The sequence below is a fragment of the Macrobrachium nipponense genome, chromosome 22 (assembly GCF_015104395.2).
Source record: "Macrobrachium nipponense isolate FS-2020 chromosome 22, ASM1510439v2, whole genome shotgun sequence".
NCBI classification, from domain to species: Eukaryota; Metazoa; Arthropoda; class Malacostraca; order Decapoda; family Palaemonidae; genus Macrobrachium; species Macrobrachium nipponense.
The window spans coordinates 81,225,529-81,245,793 of record NC_087213.1 but is presented as its reverse complement, the minus strand read 5'-3'; the positions used below and the strand labels follow the sequence as shown (position 1 = coordinate 81,245,793).

Genomic DNA, 20,265 nt, shown 5'->3' with positions numbered 1-20,265 from the left:
TGTTGACAGGTCTGTGACCTCCCGACCTTTTTGTATTTCTATATGACTTGTACCCACCATACATATAATCCCTAGTTCCTGTGTATCTTTATTTGCTTTGAAAATGTCTTGGTTACAAGACGAAAGTACTTAGCACCTCCAGTGTTTCAATTGTCCTTCGTGGCTGTAACTTTGTTTGTTTATATATATATATATATATATATATATATATATATATATATATATATATATATATGTGTGTGTGTGTGTGTGTGTGTGTCTGTATATATGTATGTATATATATGTGTTATATATATATATATATATATATATATATATCTATATATATATATATATATATATCTATATATATATATATATATATATATATATATATATGACAAAAGCGTCCGTTAGATTTAAATTAAATTAATTAACATTTTCGAACTACCAGTCCTTCTGCTATATATGTATTTTCGTATAATTTAATATTCAATAACATAATGAAGTTTCACTAAATAAATGTGTAATTTGTTTAAGCACGAACAGGATTCTTTCGAGTTAAATTAATATAAGCTCTTCAAATTGCATGTTAGAATAACGACAAAGGCAAGGCAGCGGACACCTCTGATGGAAACGATAGTGCACATATAGAGCTGAAATTATATACATATCAAACGTAAGCATCCATATACAATAGATGCTAATACGTAACTTCATAGTGCCCTCGTTTACCTTACAAATCTTAACCTATCGACCATAAATCCAATTCTCTCTCTCTCTCTCTCTCTCTCTCTCTCTCTCTCTCTCTCTCTCTCTCTCTCTCTCTCTCTCTCTCTCAAAGAAATAACACTTCGCGGAATGTGACGCTTTGTTGATTAATCATTCTATTGCAAATTCGTTTCGCAAATGAAAAACGCTCAAGTGATACAAAAGGGGTACAACACAGATTCAGAAACATCCGGGACCTTTGAGTGTGGCTCTAAAAACGACCTGATATTTCTAATCAAATTCCTTACATCAAATGTAACAACACCTTGCACTGAGCATTTGAAAAATATTATATTCAAAGATTTGTTTTAGTGGTCCAAGGAAGATTTTCTGGAGATTTATTTGATAATAACTCAGCAGAAGTAAATGCACAAGTTGCTCCATAGGGCAAGATAGAAATACATCGTAGGCAAAAGTTTTCAGTATGAAAATCTCCCAGTAAAAAAAATTGAAAAAGCAATAAGTCAAGAGAATACAACCGATGAGCAAACAGAGACTGAAGTTGCAAGAAAAGTCGCGGGGTAAAGTGCAATGTTCATGTGTAGCGGTTTAGGGGTTTCTTTCCATAAAAGGGATTAAAGTTTTGGGGCAACAGATGCGCTCATCTGCATTTTCATTGTGCAAGAAAAGCTGATAATGAATGAGAAAATATTCTTGTGAATACAGAAACTGAGGCAAAGTTTGAAAAATATGCATATTACCAAGAGGAACGTACGAGGCATGGTAAAAACGTAAAGAAACTTCCTGTTATAGTATGAGTATTAATGTTACCTTATAAGAATGTAGTCGAATACTGAGGATGGAAGATATTACGAATTGAGCAAGCAAAAGTACTCGGTAGATAAATGCAATGCTGCTTTTGATGTCAAGCAGATGTAATCCCGATGACGTCTACGAATAAGTCTATTAAGAGCACAGCATCCTCCTATGTAACTGCAAGGAGGTTCCATTCCTGACTTATAAAGTTGGCAGGAAAATGGACCCATGAGGGTTGTCTTGCATTTATTTCATGCAGATTTCACTCATGACGGAAATACGGTTTCGGACATGCATATACACACTGGGCACATACGAGAGAGAGAGAGAGAGAGAGAGAGAGAGAGAGAGAGAGAGAGAGAGAGAGAGAGAGAGAGAGGAAAATATCAAGGGACCAAAAAATATATAACAAGACGGTCTGGTCCGCTATTTCCTATTCAGTGTCCCTTCGTTTCATTCCCTGTTCCTTTGCCTCTAAACTTATTCTATTCACCTTTTCCTACGATGCAAAGGTATATACCATTTCCATATAACCAATTTGATAAAAGAACAAAGTTTTATGAATTATCATATTCATCATCTGTTGACATAATTATCAATATTCATCATGTGTTGACATTTTGAATGGAAGTAACACAAATTCCTTGAATCCATATAACAAGATCATACAAATTAGAATAACGGAAAAAGAGGCAACACAGTACACTGATAATGAGTAAGAAATAAAAATGCAAACTCCCAATTAATAAATGATTCATTTGATAAAACTAGAGTCAGCAACGCGCGAATACTTTATGTAGTGCAAATGTAAAAATAAATGTAATAGATAATATAGGCTGCAATAAGAAAAAGAGAGAGAGAGAGAGAGAGAGAGAGAGAGAGAGAGAGAAGCAAAGGCGGCGCAAGCGCTTCACCAGCAAAGAAGGAAATCTAAACCTACCATTGTGTGCAGCAGTAATGGTACAGAGGTTATGTCAAGACTCAAAGCTTGAGAACCTTGATTATATGGTCATTATTCGGCGTGAGGCACTTTAGATAACCTGAGGTCAAGATTACGGGCGCACCCATCCAAATCAATTTAAAAGAGCATAAGAATACTGAAAAATGATGAGCACCCCAAAAGTGACTGGCGGTATCCCTTAACACAACAACAACGCAAAGCATTTTTTAAATAACAAAAACAATTCTTTGAAAGAGCTCCGGCCACTAATGATGGCATCAAAGAGGTCTCATTTGCGTCTAGGCTCTGCAGCCGAGAAAGGTCGTTATGAATCTGTACAAATAAATATAAAATTATGGTATTAATTTGGGGCAGTTATTTCAGTGAAGCAAAAACACTCTCCAAAGAATGGTGCTTGATTCATTGTTTATTATAGGACGTTACACTTTCTCTGTCTTACTACATACGCACTGGCATCTGCTAAAATGACAAATATATAGGTTAATTATACATACATATACATATGTACACGAATACTCATACACACATGTAATATATATATATATATATATATATATATATATATATATATATATATATATATATATATATATATTTATACATATATATGTATATATATACACATATATATAAACCCATAAAACGCCAAAATATAGAATGTATGTAATTACTTTATTTCAGAGGACTGCTGTCTCTCTCTTCAGGTAAGTAATGAATGAGAAAACTTACGGAAAAGGCGGTATTCATAACAAGAGATCATCCACAGGTAGCTGTTTGTATTAAGTTACCCCCGCCTTAGGTAATAACAGCAGCTACCTGTGGATGGATCTCTTGGTATAAATACTGCCTTTTCTGTAACTTTTCTCATTCATTACCTGCCTGAAGAGAGAGACAGTAGTTTCTGAGATATAGTACTTACTTTCTGTATTTTGGCGTTTTATGGGCTCCTTTATTTTGATGGAATTTTATTGTAACAGAACATTTTACCATTCTATATATATAGATTAGGTAAACAGTATATAATATATATATATATATATATATATATATATATATATATATATACAATTTTATGTGTTTGTATTTGTGTACGTATGTATGTGTATGTATAATTAACCTATATATATTTTTTATTTTAGCGGATGCCAGTGAGTATGTAGTAAGACAGAAAGTGTAACGTCCATTCTCTGGAGGGCGTTTTTGCTCCAGTGAAATAACTGTCCCAAATTTATATAATAATTTAATATTTGGTTGTTCAGATTCATAACCACCTTCCCCTCGGTTGCAGAGCTAGACACAAATGAGACCTCTTTGATGTCATCATTAAAGAAACGCAGTTAGTGGCGGGAGTTCTTTCAAAGCATTTTTTTGTACTTTTTGCGTCGTTTTGCGATAGGGGATGCTTAACACACACACACACACACACACACACACACACATATATATAATATATATATATATATATATATATATAATATATATATATATATATATATATTATAATATATATGTGTGTGTGTGTGTGTGTGTGTGTGTGTGTGTGTGTGTGTGTGTGTGTGTGAGTGTGATATCCGGACATCGTGATCTCTTCAAATTCTGTTGAAGTTGGAGCTCAAGGCTTTGTAGTGCCAAGCGTATCCAAAAAACATAAATTAATAATAATTTGAGAAGTCAAGAGGGCATTTTGGCTATTACAATTTCATATATGTATATATATATATATATATATATATATATATATATAGATATATATATATATATATATATATACATATATATACTACATATAAACATATACATATATATATGTATATATATATATATATATATATATATATATATATAATATATATATATATATATATATATATATATATATATATATATATATATATATATATATATATATATATATATATATATATATATATATATATATATATATATATATTTATATATATATATATGAATATTATCACGATATATATATATATATATATATATATATATATATATATATATATATATATATATATATATATATATATTTATATATATAAATATAAATATATATATACATACATATATATATATATATATATATATATAATATATATATATATATATATATATATATATATATATATATATATATATATATATATACATATATATATATATATATATATATATATATATATATATATATATATATATATATATATATATATATATATATATTAGGGCTTGTGCCTTGTATGATAAGGCGCCCTATGAGGTAATGTTAGACTTGCGATAATCTATACGCTAAGTCGGTTGGTATTGCACTTCCATCTTCAATGGAGTGTCTGGGGTTTTGTAGATCACTTACGAAGTCGGTATTATCTTTACGACGATGTGTTAAACTCATGGTTCGGTGAGGTTCTTGTAGAAAACACTAAGTTATTATATATTCTTCTGAAGTTTTACATGGTGAAGATCAGATATGATTGTACAAGTCTTCTAATAACGATAGCTTGATCGCTTCTGCCAATGATGATGGCTAATCCTATTCCTCTACATGATAAAGCTTAGGAAAAGAGGTACAGGTCTTCTAATGACGATAGCTAACTCTCTTCCGCCTGTCTACCATCTCTGTTACAAGTTATGAAGGAACAGACAGTAGTTCGAACATATGAACATACATACAATGACATAGTTTCATACGAACACACACTCAAATGAGACACGCTACAGATCACGTAGGCGGTAGTTGTCTCAAGCAGGGAGCTTGGACTAATGTTTATAAACAATTGAATGACTACAGGTGACGGCATGTTATCTTAGCCTACATACTTATTGTATACGTCATCTTTAGCGTCTCTAGTCTGATCACATTCCTGCAAGCAATCTGGTTGACCTCTTTAGTTTTAGATTTATTTATATATATGGACTAACATTCCATATTTTTATTATGTAAACACTTACATTAGCTCGGTCAGCTACCAAAACCAACCACTGAATATTACTCAAACTTGACTTGCATTTGACTTATAGGAGTGTGATAAAACAGACACTATGTGAATATATATATAGTAAATAAAAAATTCATGGTGTACATGAATTGATTCAAGTAATAAATATAAAACAATGATATTGGAAAATATAGTGATCACATGATATATATAATGATACAGTTTTTTCCAACTTCAACTCATTAATTAAATACAATATGCTACAGTAAATACTAATGTACTCTGATAATTGCATAGAATGAAGATTAACATGATAAAAATCATATTTAACTGATAAAAAAGTTCATATGAATTGATAAAATTATTAATGTTTATGCTGATTGATTCGTTGATTTTTATGCTAAATGTTATATATCTGATTCATTAATCAATATACTAACTCATATATAACTGCAGATATTGGTAAGAAAAAAGGTAACAGATTGATTATAGGCTACCTGATTTGTTTATACATATGTATATGGATTCATATAATTATGATTAATATATGTGCACTTTAAATAGATTCCTATTGCGTACACGCAAAGATATATTTCAATTCCGTTATTTATGATCATTTATATATAGATTCCTAGTGCGTACACCGCAAAAAATATTTCTTTCGATTCTGGTTATTTATGGATCATTTATATAAGAAGATTCCTATTTACGTACACGCAAAAAACAAAATATATTTTCGATTCTGTTTTTATTTATGGTCATTTCATTTTAGATATAGGATACATGATACTTTATATATATATGATACATGACCGAGGTTATACTACTTCACTTTTAACTAGCTTTCGAACAACTTTTCGTCCATTACACAGTTCCAGACAACCACCTATAGCCAATGAAACGGCCTTTTTCAATGGTTAAAACAAGGGGAAAATTTGCCTGGGCGGGTCCAACGTTCCATTTTGCGCTCATACTTATTCTCTGCATCCTAAGCTACACGATTACGTTCGCGATGAATAGATCATCCCAGCACGAGTCCTTCGCCAGCAAAGTAGAGTTGAATATCCTTCGGGTCGTAATTGTCGGAAGTATGTCCCTTATTGTAGTCGATTCCGACAGCCGCCGGAGCGTTCAGCATTAAAACGAGATTAACGACGAGATACGGTGTAGGTCGAAGAAGTCCATGAAATTCCTTTCACATTGTAGGCGGTTGTTACTTGACTGTAGTCGTCCGCTGCGACGAACGATTTTTTGAAGTTGCGATGTGAAACTCTCGTACTGCAGGATACTGTAACAGGTTCCATTAATCAGCCTGCAAGTTTAAATTATAACTTGTCACAAGGGCAAAGTAAATTCAGACAACATCCAAATACAGGGGAGGGAAGAGAGCCATTTAGACCAGACTTAACCCCCACCATGAATTCGCTGATATTTTGGAATTCAAAGAGTCCGCTGTACAAACTTTTTTATCCATGGCATTAACAATGAGTGAACCTATCCAGGTTCTATGATGACTGTAAAAATATCCATAATTATAACAAATAAACAGATATCAATCAAATCCCCAAAGAAAATTCGATATTACTGGTAGTAGTTAAACTAGACAAAGAAGTGGAAAACGGAGCTATTTGTAAGATTGCCAGGCAACATAAGAGTCAAAGAGAATATTAATCATGATTCTATGTGCCCTAACAAAAGTTTCATATTCAATTTTCTCGCGCGCATCCTCTGAGGTTAATTTTTTTAAAAACTTTATTAATAGGTAGGAGATGCAACGAAAAAAACCCACTATGTAACTAATTTCTAAATAAACTTTGGGTTTTTTCAAGAAAATGTGACATTTTCCCATGAATGTTTACTTGAATTGTAATAAGCTAATGTTGCAAGTAAATAAATCCATATCCATATCGTGATACTTCTAAATGTCTATGAGGTTCAGAAAAAATTAATTCATTTTGATGTTATAGAAATTCTATTTCCTTATTTTGTTTATTATTTTAAAAATGATTGCAAGTTGCATTGCGCATACCGATAGACACCTGTACCTAATGTCTGCCTTGCCCATGAGAAGTTCGGGCTAAGCATTCCTTTCTCCAGCAACCTGCTTTGCAATCGCGAGATGAAGCCTGTGTAAGCAGATTATTGAGGTTAAAAGGAACAAATGCTGATACGGCAATGATGACGTCGTCACTTGGCAGGAGATTGCTCTCAGCCAGCTAAGAGTTACGTTACTTGCTGTAATACATACGACTTTAGGATAAATTTATTGTCTTTTAATACCTCGACCCACACGAAAAGAATGTCTGAAAAAAAACAGTACCAAAATTGAACAAATATATTAGTTTCATGTTGGAAAAACTGCATAATTGTAATTATGTTTAAATTAAATATTCCTTATTGAAACTAATGAAAAAGGTTTCCATACAAATTCTATATATATTATTAGCCCTGTATAAGATTCATATAGGATTATTCCATAGATAAACAATTTCACTTCTAGACTTCCTGACTTTAAAATCTCTTTTATTTTATTTTATTTATTTATTATTTATTATTATTATTTTTATTTATTTATTTTTTTTTTTTTTTTTCATTGACTACGAAAATAAATTACCGGGACAGACAATATGTCAGTAGGTTTTTGGATATGTGTTTGAACTTTTAGCTTATTTGTCATTACTAAAGCGTTAAGTTAGAGTTCAAATCTTTACGCATATATATTTAGATATTTAATTAACCTTGGGTTACGTTTTGCTTATTGATTTTATCGTGATTCCTTTTTGTATTATAATTTGTAACCCTTCCGACTTCTTACGGAGTGTATTATATGACTCCACTTGTATCCATATTTATTTTTATTTTTTTTATATTTATTTATTTCTTTATATATTTTTTTTTTATATATTTATTTGATAAATTAATGGTTGGCTTGAATATGTGGAAAAGTGTTCTAGCGGCGTACCGTATAAGGCTACTTGCGGCATCAATTCTATAGATACAAGATATAAATGATAAAGGTATTCAAAACCGCGAGAACCGCTATAATCCAGTTCGGATCCAATATCACGAGTTGTAACTCGTAAGACATTGACACTTCCTATTTAATTATCCGGTATTCTACCAAACCGATTGACTCTGGGTGATAAAATATACTATTGGTTTTCTTAATGGATAGGAATTCACACAACGTGTTAAGGAGATTATTATTGATTTACACCACCCGAGTCACAGATTATTATGTGTTGAATTCCATGTTTACTGATTTAGCACTCATAAATATTCCTAACGCACTCAATTGCGGTGTTTGTTTTTAGTGCTATTAATTCTATATAACGTGTCAAGGAACTATTAACACTAAGAAGTGTTTTATTCCCTCTGTCAGACTCGTAATTCTGTTAATAATTCTACGTATATTCTTTCAAGGATTGATTTGGCACAGGATAGGCCCTTAAACTGACAGGTGTCTTAGTGTGTCCCTTGTCTTCATGACACGTGTTACAATCAGTTATGTGCTTTTTATATCTGTAAGCATTGTAGGCCAGTAAAATAGTGATTTGGCTTTCTGTGACATAGTAGGGAACCCTGGATGACGGAATGCAACCAGTTTATGACGATTGGTATGAAAGAGATTATTACTAATACCTGGTCGTTAGTCATCTGCTGTGTTCTTCGGGTTTACCTCGTCACAGACCTACATATAATATTACATTTGATTACATTATTCTGATACACATACTTTAAATATACTTTTGCTTTAGGGTTTCTGCTCGAAGTGTTTATTGTTTGCTTAGCCGCTGACCCTGTTTCCGTTTCGAAGTGTTTATTGTTTGGTGTTTATTGTTTTGCTTATCGCTGTTGACACTTGCTTTGTTCAGTTTGTAACAGTTCTGCGCTCCGACCCAGATATTCAATGCTCGCGATCTCTTGGGTTAAGGAATTTTCTTGTTTAGATACGGTTTTAAAAACAATAGGCACGGATGTTTCTATATCTTTTAGTCTAATTAATGGTTCTTTGCTGTATGGTGCGGGATTGCGGGATAATGCGTCAGCTATGATATTTGCTTTCCCAGGTAGATATTTTATCTTGGCTCCAAAGACCTGAATGATCATTTGTCACCGAGTTCCTTTTTGGACTGTTATTAAAGCCTTTGAAAAACTCGGTAAAGGACTCATGTTCAGTAAGGACTTTATCAGGATAGCCATAGATTATGAACTTAAAATGTACTAGTGAGTTAAAGATACCTAGCCCTTCCTTGCTTATTACTGCATATTTACTTTCAGAGGGCTTTAGTTTACGTGATAAAAACTATAGGAAAGAACTGTTTATCATATTGCTGAAGTAGTATCCCTCTTACCCTTGGTCTGAGGCGTCTGTGCAATAAAAAAAAAATTCCTTATTTAAATCAGGGATTTTTAAGTTAGGTAAGCTGCATTATTCCGCTTTTAAGATATCGAACGCCTGTTGATGCTTTTTAGACCATAATAAATCTACGCTCTTCTTCGTAAGATCTGTTAAAGGAGCTGTCATGATTGAAGAGTTACATATTTACATACGATTGTAATACCCACTACAGCGCAAAAGTGCTGTATCCCCCTTTTACGTTAATAAGTACCGGAAAGTTATGAATAGCCGACACCTTACCATGGACTACTTTTAAGACCTTGACCAGACACATAAAACCTAGATAAACATGTTCGGTTTTAAAAAACTCTCATTTAGATATGTTACTCTGAGATTATTTGTCTTTGTCTCTGTAGCACTAGCTCTACTTTATGTGAATGTACTTCTAAGGTATTAGAAAAGATTACAAGATCATCCATATAGGCATGTAGGTTATCGCCTAAAAATCTCCAAACACTATATTGTAATTGGGGCGCAACGTAAGCCGGAGGCATACGTAAAAATTGATAATGTCCCCTGAGTGTGCTGAAAACTGTGTATGAGGTACAATCACTTAGGTAATGGTATCTGGTAAAAGCCTTTAAGTAAGTCCAAGTTGGTGAAAAAAAATTTATTCTAACCTAACAGAGATAAGATGTCGTCGGTACATGGCACAGGAAACTATCGGAAGTCGTTTCCTTGTTTAAGCGACAGTAATCTGCGCAGATACGCCAAGTCCGATCTTTTATGGCATGACGTTTGAGGGAAAAAATTATATGGGGCTTATTTGATTTTCCTAATGGCTCCTATTACTAACATTTTTCAACTTCGTCATTTATCTCTATTTTAAAATTTCATTGAGAATCTATACGAAGGTAACGTTAAATAGCTTTATGTTTGTCCTTAGACCGTGTTTTGTTTTCAATGACATCCGTTTTTCTCCCAGGGGGGGGGAGATCACTCGCTAGTGGAGAAACTTCCTGGTATTCAGTAGAAGATAAAAAAAAATTCTGCTGAATCACCTCTGCTTGAATGACTTTACGGATATTACTTTAGATAGATTATCAGAGAGATTCATCCCACTATGGTTGGGCGTGATTAAAAATTAGCCAACAATAAAAAATGCGATATTTATAACTTCCGTATCCACGATAATGTATACTTTTTAGGGCTTTGTTCGCGGAAATCGTTATATTTCAGAGTGTCGGGAAGGATTAAAATTTCATTTCCCAGCAAAGTCTTTTTACACGCACTAAGACATTCGAGGGTGCATGCTTCTCGAGATTTTGCGTGCAAAGTGCGACTGCGGTTGTGGGAGAATTCTGTTGGGTCATTTGAACAATGTTACGATTTATGAGACAAATGTATAGTTCCTTTATATAAGTTATTATTTGATTAACTGTCTCATTTTTGTTCAAACGGATTTTACTATGTTTGAAGGTTTATAGGATTTTCCTTTGATAAACACGCCTTATTTTGCAGGATGTAAGATAATATTTTGTATACCCCTAGATGGATCTTACAATTACACTACATACAGATCAATGTATAACTATGGAGGTATCTGTAAGCGCTCGCTTATCCGGACTTCTCATTAGGGAAGTTCGAACAACAGACGGTGATTGTCCGTAAATACAGGATATTACGTCTACTAAAGAAATAAACAAGATATTCTAATTTTTACGGCGCATACAGTCGGGCTTTATCCACTAAAAAATAAACTACTATAATAACTTACGTATTAAAAAAAACGAAAACCGCTCCTGATTACTTTATACGGTCGTGTGTTTCATAGGAAAAATCCATTTTAATTCAAAAAGATATCGGTATGTATGAACCAACATCGCTTTTCCCCACTCTGCTAGAGTCGCTTATTGTGTGGAATTTGCTATGCTTTGAACACTTCGGCAGTTTTTTTGACTGACCTTGACCGCTTGACTAGGTGACACAGTAACCGAGTTTGCTTGTTTGATTCTGAAAGGCTACTGTTTCTATTTCTTTTTGTAATAATTAGGATCCTTCTCTTTATTACCATCGGGCAACGTATTGTGTGTTTTTAGCATTATGTTGCTGGTTACGTATAAAGCAATGAATGACGAACTATTAGGAACTGAGCGATTACTAATAAGACAAGTTATCTCTACTGTATTCAATATTAACTGTTTGTACTTCATTCTTTGCTAAAATTTGAAATAGTGAGGGATCCTGGTCAGCGCATTTAGCCCTGATGAAAGTTTTTTACAGACATGTTATTCCTTGCAATCCAGCCGTATTTTTAAAGTTAAGTTGAGTCATTGAGGTTCGATATTTTATATAACTCAAAAACTCAAGGCTAAAACTGCGATCGGGACTTTGCAAAGGAGCATTTATTGTCATGACCCGAAATAGTGTTACCTCTAATTTATATAGATTTGTACGGGTGTTCCACTTGTTTTGTGTGTCTAATCACTACGGTGCTTAACGACCCTATCCATGCATCTGTATAAATACAGACGTCCACTGCGTAAACGCATATTCACTGTTTAATATGATTTGTTACGTAAGGGATTAATAATCACCCAAAATGATAAAGTTAACATAGTATATGATTATGATATTTCAGTAGAACTTCTGGAAACAGACACTCAAAGATAAAAACTCGCAGTAGCGAAATCTCAATGATATAGATAATTTCTGTAAAAAAGTAAGATTAAGAATGTCTCGTAACTTCAGCCACAGGAATAACGAAATTCGACCTGCAAAGGAAACACTCAAAGTTACTCCAAATGAATAAAAAAATTGTACTTAGCTTGCTTTTGTGGGAAGTCACGGTGTTCCGATAACGACACACAGCCTTGGTCCTCCTTCTCTATTTAGCGGACGACCTGGTTTGGCTTCGTTTTACCCCCGTGCGCGTTGTTTCGATGATTCGAGCCCTTGAAAATCCGATGCTGCAGACGCGTTCGGTTTGTTTCTTGCAGTGCCGGAAAACGCTCACTAACGATGTTTTCTTGAATGATTCTAATGAGAGACGAAGCTTCCGTTGCCGTAGGAAAAGGCAGGAACACGTCGGTTTTGGGTTTCTTGAAGTTATTCACTAACGATGATACCTAAGTTGCTTGACGAATCTTGTTGTTTTCTGCAGTCGCTCACTAATGATGATACTAGGTTGCTTGAAGAATCTGCTGCTTTCGTCGTCGTTGACTTCATGATTTATTATTCTGTTTTTTCTTCGTAGGACGTTGTAGAGTTCTTCTGGTCCGCTGGCCACCAATATTAGGGCTTGTGCCTTGTATGATAAGGCGCCCTATGAGGTAATGTTAGACTTGCGATAATCTATACGCTAAGTCGGTTGGTATTGCACTTCCATCTTCAATGGAGTGTCTGGGGTTTTGTAGATCACTTACGAAGTCGGTATTATCTTTACGACGATGTGTTTAAACTCATGGTTCGGTGAGGTTCTTGTAGAAAACACTAAGTATAAAAATTATATATTCTTCTGAAGTTTTACATGGTGAAGATCAGATATGATTGTACAAGTCTTCTAATAACGATAGCTTGATCGCTTCTGCCAATGATGATGGCTAATCCTATTCTCTACATGATAAAGCTTAGGTAAAGAGGTACAGTCTTCTAATGACGATAACTAACTCTCTTCTGCCTGTCTACCATCTCTGTTACAAGTTATGAAGGAACAGACAGTAGTTCGAACATATGAACATACATACAAGAACATAGTTTCATACGAACACACACTCAAATGAGACCACGCTACAGATCACGTAGGCGGTAGTTGTCTCAAGCAGGGAAGCTTGGACTAATGTTAAAAACATTGAATGACTACAGGTGACGGCATGTTATCTTAGCCTACATACTTATTGTATACGTCATCTTTAGCGTCTCTAGTCTGATCACATTCCTGCAAGCAATCTGGTTGACCTCTTTAGTTTTAGACTTTATATATATATGGACTAACATTCCATATTTTTATTATGTAAACACTTACATATATATATATATGATATATATATATATATATTGCGCACATGTGCACATACACATATATTATGTGTGTTTGTGCACGTGCACATTAATACTAGGCCTTTCGTATTCAAATAAGTCCCCGGCCGAACCATCATTGCAGCATTTGATGAGGCTTTTTCCAGACTCAGACTCCTCAGGTGCAGACAGGCAACTGCATCTTCCAGAGCCTTCCCAGTGAAACAATTTACGTTAACGGTCACTGCCTGGCGCTCTTTCAAATAGTTTCAAATAGTTTTCAACGCGTTTAAAAATGAAGTCAATGCGCTAATCAAATGAGAATATATTTCTGCAATTAAGCAATTTTGTAAACAAATGATACAGTAATCAAAATGGCGAGTCTACTTCAAGATGATGTAGCAGCTTAAATTCAACGCGAGTTACCTTTTGCATCCTGCTGCAGAGGGTTCAATATAATATAAGCACTCTGGAAGTCTCAGTTAACATATTAATGTCATCCTAAGATGGAATAATCTATTTGATGCTACGCTCTCTACCATTCTCCGCTACGCTCCCTACTATATATCCGCCAGGCCTGCATATTCAGTTAGGTTCGCACTAGAACTGGCCTACAGATCTGCATTCATATTCCCCTTAAGAACCAAATGTTATTATGTGGCTGTCTTCAATAAGAACACCAGTCACGAGTTCAAATAAGAATAACTAGTTAAATTTCTATTAAGACATTTCAACATACTGCAGACAACCTCAATTTTCCAGACTCGATTTTAGAAAATACTTGAATCTCCCAGAGGCTCAACATTAATATGGTACAATAATGGCCATCTATAAATCAATAGCTTTCACTCTTTACATTTTAGATCCGGGTTAACTTATTACAGCAGGTAAGTTTTATTTTCATTTAAAACAAACGGAGACACTCGTACCTTAGGCATTTACATCAGTCACTGAGTGATTTGGGTAAATCAGTGCCACGCCAAAAGTAATAAAAAATAATGGGGTGGGGGGTGACTTACCGGTGAACAGGAGGAAAAGCAGATAAACCATAGCGGCGTGAAGAACTTCTCACACAAATAACCAAGTTTCCAAAAAGGTCTTCGTTTCAGTGTTTCAATACGAAATATTCTTGACTTAAAGTCGTGTTTAACATTACCGTTCGCACTCTCTTAATTTCTTTCTTGGTAGGTTCTTTATGCAGCTAAATAAAGGAAGGGCAGTTCAAAGGAACAAAACTACCCAACCTCTTCCTCATTGAAAAGAGAACATGAAAATTCAAAATGTTTTCATTTCCCGACGATGACTCAATTCCCGTTTCCAGTGGTTCATCTCGAGTGAATCCCAACGCCATCGATTCCTGCAAAGAAAGAGTTAACATTACTAGCTTGCTTGGAGAGAGAGAGAGAGAGAGAGAGAGAGAGAGAGAGAGAGAGAGAGAGAGAGAGAGAGCAGTACCAAAAAGCTCTCTTTTGAGTACATTCAACATCAAATTATATTGGATTACAACACAAATCTACCAGAAATTCTTGGGAAGGTAATGAAAGTTTTATAAATAAAATCTTTCTCAACTATACTATAATAAACCACTCATTAATATAAAAAGCACACACACACACATTGAGAATTGGTGCACAAAATTGAGTGAAATTCATCTCATTAACACTACACCATACCAATGGGTTAACAGTGTTTAGAGATCCTTCTTCCTTTTATCACATACCGGAATAACGTAAGGAAACAAACTGAAATGTATCAACACACAACCGAATAAAACAACCGATGGCAAACGCGCATTTCAAGCAAAATATTTAAAAGGAAATTTCAAAGTGAGAGAGAAACTCTGAATGAACTATTTACCAATCATGAATATACCAAAAGTTTTGGATGGACAATAAAACAGATGCCCTCCTTCTGCACAGCAACTGCGATCGCCACCAAAGGTGTCAATGTGAATCTAACGAAGAGGGAAGGGGAAAAAGAAAGGGTCGTTTTGTTAGTCTATTCTGTGGATGACTGCCCTTGCTGCTCACGGCCTGAAGTGCAGTACCATGAAGAAATTGAAACACGGTGCTGACAGAAGTCAAGAATTGGCTGTATCTACGCCATTAAATTAAGTGTTTACGTTTTGAAATGCTAGTTGCTGAGCAAAATTCAAACGATAGGCGCAGTCAAAGCTCCTTCCTGTATCTATACAACTAAGACTTTATATCAATTCATGTGTGTTTCCCAAGTTATTATGATAAGGATTATAATATGACGAATACACGTGCTCAAGTGACCCTTTTTGACGAGCACTGCTCTGTGTATAAAAACATACAAAAAATCTTAATGTATAAAAGTTATCACGCAAGCATCCACACACGCACACTCATACATACGTACACATGTGTACGCTCTCACACAGGTCGTGTGGGTAAACAACAGAGTGCATCTATATCTAGATATTTATAGCCAGAATTTAAATGACACCTCCGAGGGAGCCAAGAAACATAAAATTGTTACATCCTTCACTCTTGTAGTTTTGCTTTCCCAGGGAAATAGAAGAGAATGTATTTCACGAAGACAATAAATGTCAGGAACAGATCTGACTACAGAGCACTGAAATATGTATAAAAACCAGATGGGAATCTTTGAAGAAACATATGAAATAGCAACCAACTATAACAAGAATTTGTGATGATTACTTTCCGGAGCAAAATATATACAGATTGACAAACTCGCTGTTCTTGGGAATCATTGTTTCAAAGATATGTGGTGTTTGTATAAGTATAATTATGAAAAGGATTATACCTTATATAGACGTACATCTTTGATCATGAATGTGAGTGCTGAGCTGTCTGTCCCTAGAGGCATCCCTGATTAGATGTAACAAAAGCCATGATTTCGTCAAATTATTGTTTAGCGTGTGTATATATATATATATATATATATATATATATATATATATATATATATATATATATATATATATACATATATATATATATATATATATATATATATATATATATGAGATAGAGAGAGAGAGCGAGAGAGAGAGAGAGAGAGAGAGAGAGAGAGAGAGAGAGAGATGAATGGATGTATGTACGTGGCCCATACACTTTGAGATACATTGAGCAATTTCAACTAAATTTGGTATACATATGACTTAGTATGTGGAAAAGAACAGGTTGGGGACAAGACATCACCAGCACTAGAGGGGGGGTGTAGGAAGGGATTGAGAAAGGAGTCTAAGTTAAAAACAACTGAAAACGGCAAACATTACTGGCTAATCCATAGTTTTTCAGGTCGCTTAGATGAATAGTGGCATTCCTGTTGCCTTTTAAGTCCAAGTTTAACCCTGATAAGAAGGGAGAGGGATGAGAAGGGGGTAGGAAGGGGGTGATAGGTAAAAATAACTGAAAAAGACAGATATTAGTGTGTAATCCATAGCTTTTAGGTTGCTGAGATGAATAGTGACATTCCAATGGCCTACATGCAAAAATTCAACCCAGATAGGATGGGGGTTGAGAAGGGGTTGGGAGGGGATGACATGTAAAAATAACTGAAAACAACAGATATCAGTGTTTAATTGATAGTTTTCAAGGTTGCTGAGATGAATAGTGACACTTCCAATGTCCTTTACGTATAAGTTCAGCCCCAACAAGAAGGAAGGCGAAAAGGTGATGACGTAAAAATAACCGAAAACTATAGAAATTAGTGTCTAATCCGAGATCAATAGTGACACTCCAGATGCCCTATAAGTCCAAGTTCATTCCCAATAGGAAGGTGGGGATGAGAAAGAGAGAAAAATGAAATGTAAAAAATTTCAAATCCATAGCTTTTGAGGTTACTGGGAAGAATAGACACTCCCAGTGCCCCTGAAGTCCAAGTTCAGCCCCAATTGGAATGGAAGGGTAAGAAGTGGTGCAATGTAAAATGTAAAAAATGCTGGGTAATGTAACTGAAACAACTATCTAAACAGGAGAGAGAGAGAGAGAGAGAGAGAGAGAGAGAGAGAGAGAGAGAATTTATTAGTAGAAATTCAAGAGTTACCCCAGGCACTGCCGAGTTCGTTGGCTAATATATATATATATATATATATATATATATATATATATATATATATATATATATATATATATATATATATATATATATATATATATATATGTATGTATATATATATATATATATATATATATATATATGTATGTATGTATGTATATGGTTCTAGGTATGTTGATTCCCGGTTTTTTTATTCCGGTTATTTGATTCCCGGTAAGCTGATTCCCAGTATTGTTGATTCCCGATAGTTTGAATCCAACTTATTAACGTAGAAATAATGAGCTCCTGGTAATTTTTTTTCAGGACCTATCCCTTGTAAATTTGTTTTGTAAGTAAACGGTCTATTTGCTCATTTACCCAAATGGGAGTTTGTTCATTAATAACAATTTCAATAACACCATTAAAATTTTTAAAAGGAAGCATGTAAAGTCTTTGTACAGAAACAATATTTTCTAATTCGCTCGTCAAAGTCCTTGTAAGTTCGCTTCTCTGGAATACCGTGGACACCGTCAAACGCTGTAGAACACGGTGGTACCCTTTTAAATTGTAATTGGTGCGAGGTTGATCTTGCAAAGTTCTCTCATGTAAATTCCATATATGCATAGGAAAAAGGGGTGTAATTCGCCTTCGTCGACGACCTCCACCACTTTCGAACCCAATATAAGATGCTACAAAATAGGAAACCAGTTCTTGAGGTAAGTCCTCGTCGTCTGCAAGCTCGTCAAAACCATCTACCACATCAACTATAGGAAGTAGTGACATGGCAGAAAAACTGCTAACTTTCACACTGAAATCAGCATCTCTGTGATATCTCTTTAAAACCCAAATCAACGACCTTGCGATAAATGCTTTGCGATAAGTGGAAAAGGCATGATGAAATAGATACATTTGAGAAATTATTACGTACACAGTTCATATGCGCTTTTTCAAAGTCCATCATACGCCTGGGGATTTAAATTGGGGCATAATTCCAAAATTTTCGCAAAAAGCCTGTTATAGTAACTTCTTTCTTGTCTGGAAGGAGGGCATAATTAAAGAAATACCTTGTTTTGTAAAGAATTTTGTAAATAATTGATCGGTTGGCTTATTTACCCGAATATATATATATATATATATATATATATATATATATATATATATATATATATATATATATATATATGTGTGTGTGTGTGTGTGTGTGTGTGTGTGTGTGTATGTGTATATGTGTGTGTGTGTAGTGTGTATGTGTGTAGGATCTACTGGTCAATTTTTTACCAGATACATATGCAAAATGCCCTCTTAACTTCATGAATTCTTTGCTCATTTTTTGGATATGCTTGTCACTAAAAAGCCTGAAGATCCAAGTTCATGAAATTTCTGAAGAATTGTGAAGGCTGGTATCGGGAAACAAACCCAGGTTTGTTTCCGATATCGGCTATCACAATTTTCCTCAGAATTTCTTTGAACTTCGATCTTCAGGCTTTGTAGTGACAGGGACATCCAAAAGAGAGCAAAGAATTCAAGAAGTTAAGAGGGCATGGTGGCTATTACAATTGCATATATATATATATATATATATATATAATATAGTATATATATATATATATATATATATATATATATATATATTATATATATATGAATAAAGCATCTTTCTCCTGCCAGGTAGGCTCTTAAGGGATGAGTAGTACAGAGCAATTAAAGTTCCTGTTAGCAAAAGGAAGTCAATATTATAATAGATTAATGGGTAAGTGACTGGATTTGTGGGAATATGAGTCTGACATAATAGTATTATGTTCCCATGACTGTTTAATATCTTTACGTTTAAGAACTTAGAAAGGAAAAACAGATATTAGAGCAAACTTGTGGGCTTGCGAATAAAGGTACAAAATGTAATGCTGCATTTGCAGATGATGCTGTAACTACTGGTCTAGGGAAGAAACAGCAAAACTATTGCGAATGAAAACATTAGTAAAAGGGGGATGGTGGGAGTAATTGAGAATGAGATTAATGTTAAGGTAAGTGGAAACCAGGAATATGAGGAATGAATGTAAATTTTATTGTGTAAGAATACACACATTTAATTCACAGTATTTGGCAGTAAATATACCAGATGATGTTATGATGAGACATGTGAGAGACATAGAAGGTTGCGGGATGTGTGCTACAGATTGGAAAGAGACTGGGAATGTCTGTGAAAGCCAGGTTATAAATGTATGAAGGGATTGGTGTGCCAAATTCAGTTATGGAAATGAAGCGTGAATGCTGAATGCGAATGAAAAGGTTGATGATGATGTTATGATGAACCTTTAATGAAGTATTAGAGGCTCAACAAAAACTAAGAGGGAAAGAAATGCCAGATATGGTAAAAGTGACAGTAAAGGTGAAGGCTGGATCAACGTTCTTTGAAAGCCATAAGGTCATGTGAAATGGGTGGAGGACAATAGTTTGGTGGA

The 20,265-nt window shown here is 34.2% G+C and overlaps 1 protein-coding gene across 1 annotated transcript in view; it reads right to left on the bottom strand.

The window, feature by feature from the left end:
- The window catches only part of LOC135198823 (low-density lipoprotein receptor-like), a gene marked incomplete in the record, with an annotated part of 1,079,059 nt that overhangs the window by 876,713 nt on the left and 182,081 nt on the right, over positions 1-20,265 (bottom strand). The window contains 1 exon segment of the mRNA XM_064226794.1: positions 14,800-15,137. Coding sequence (XP_064082864.1) covers positions 14,800-14,830 — 31 coding nt within the window.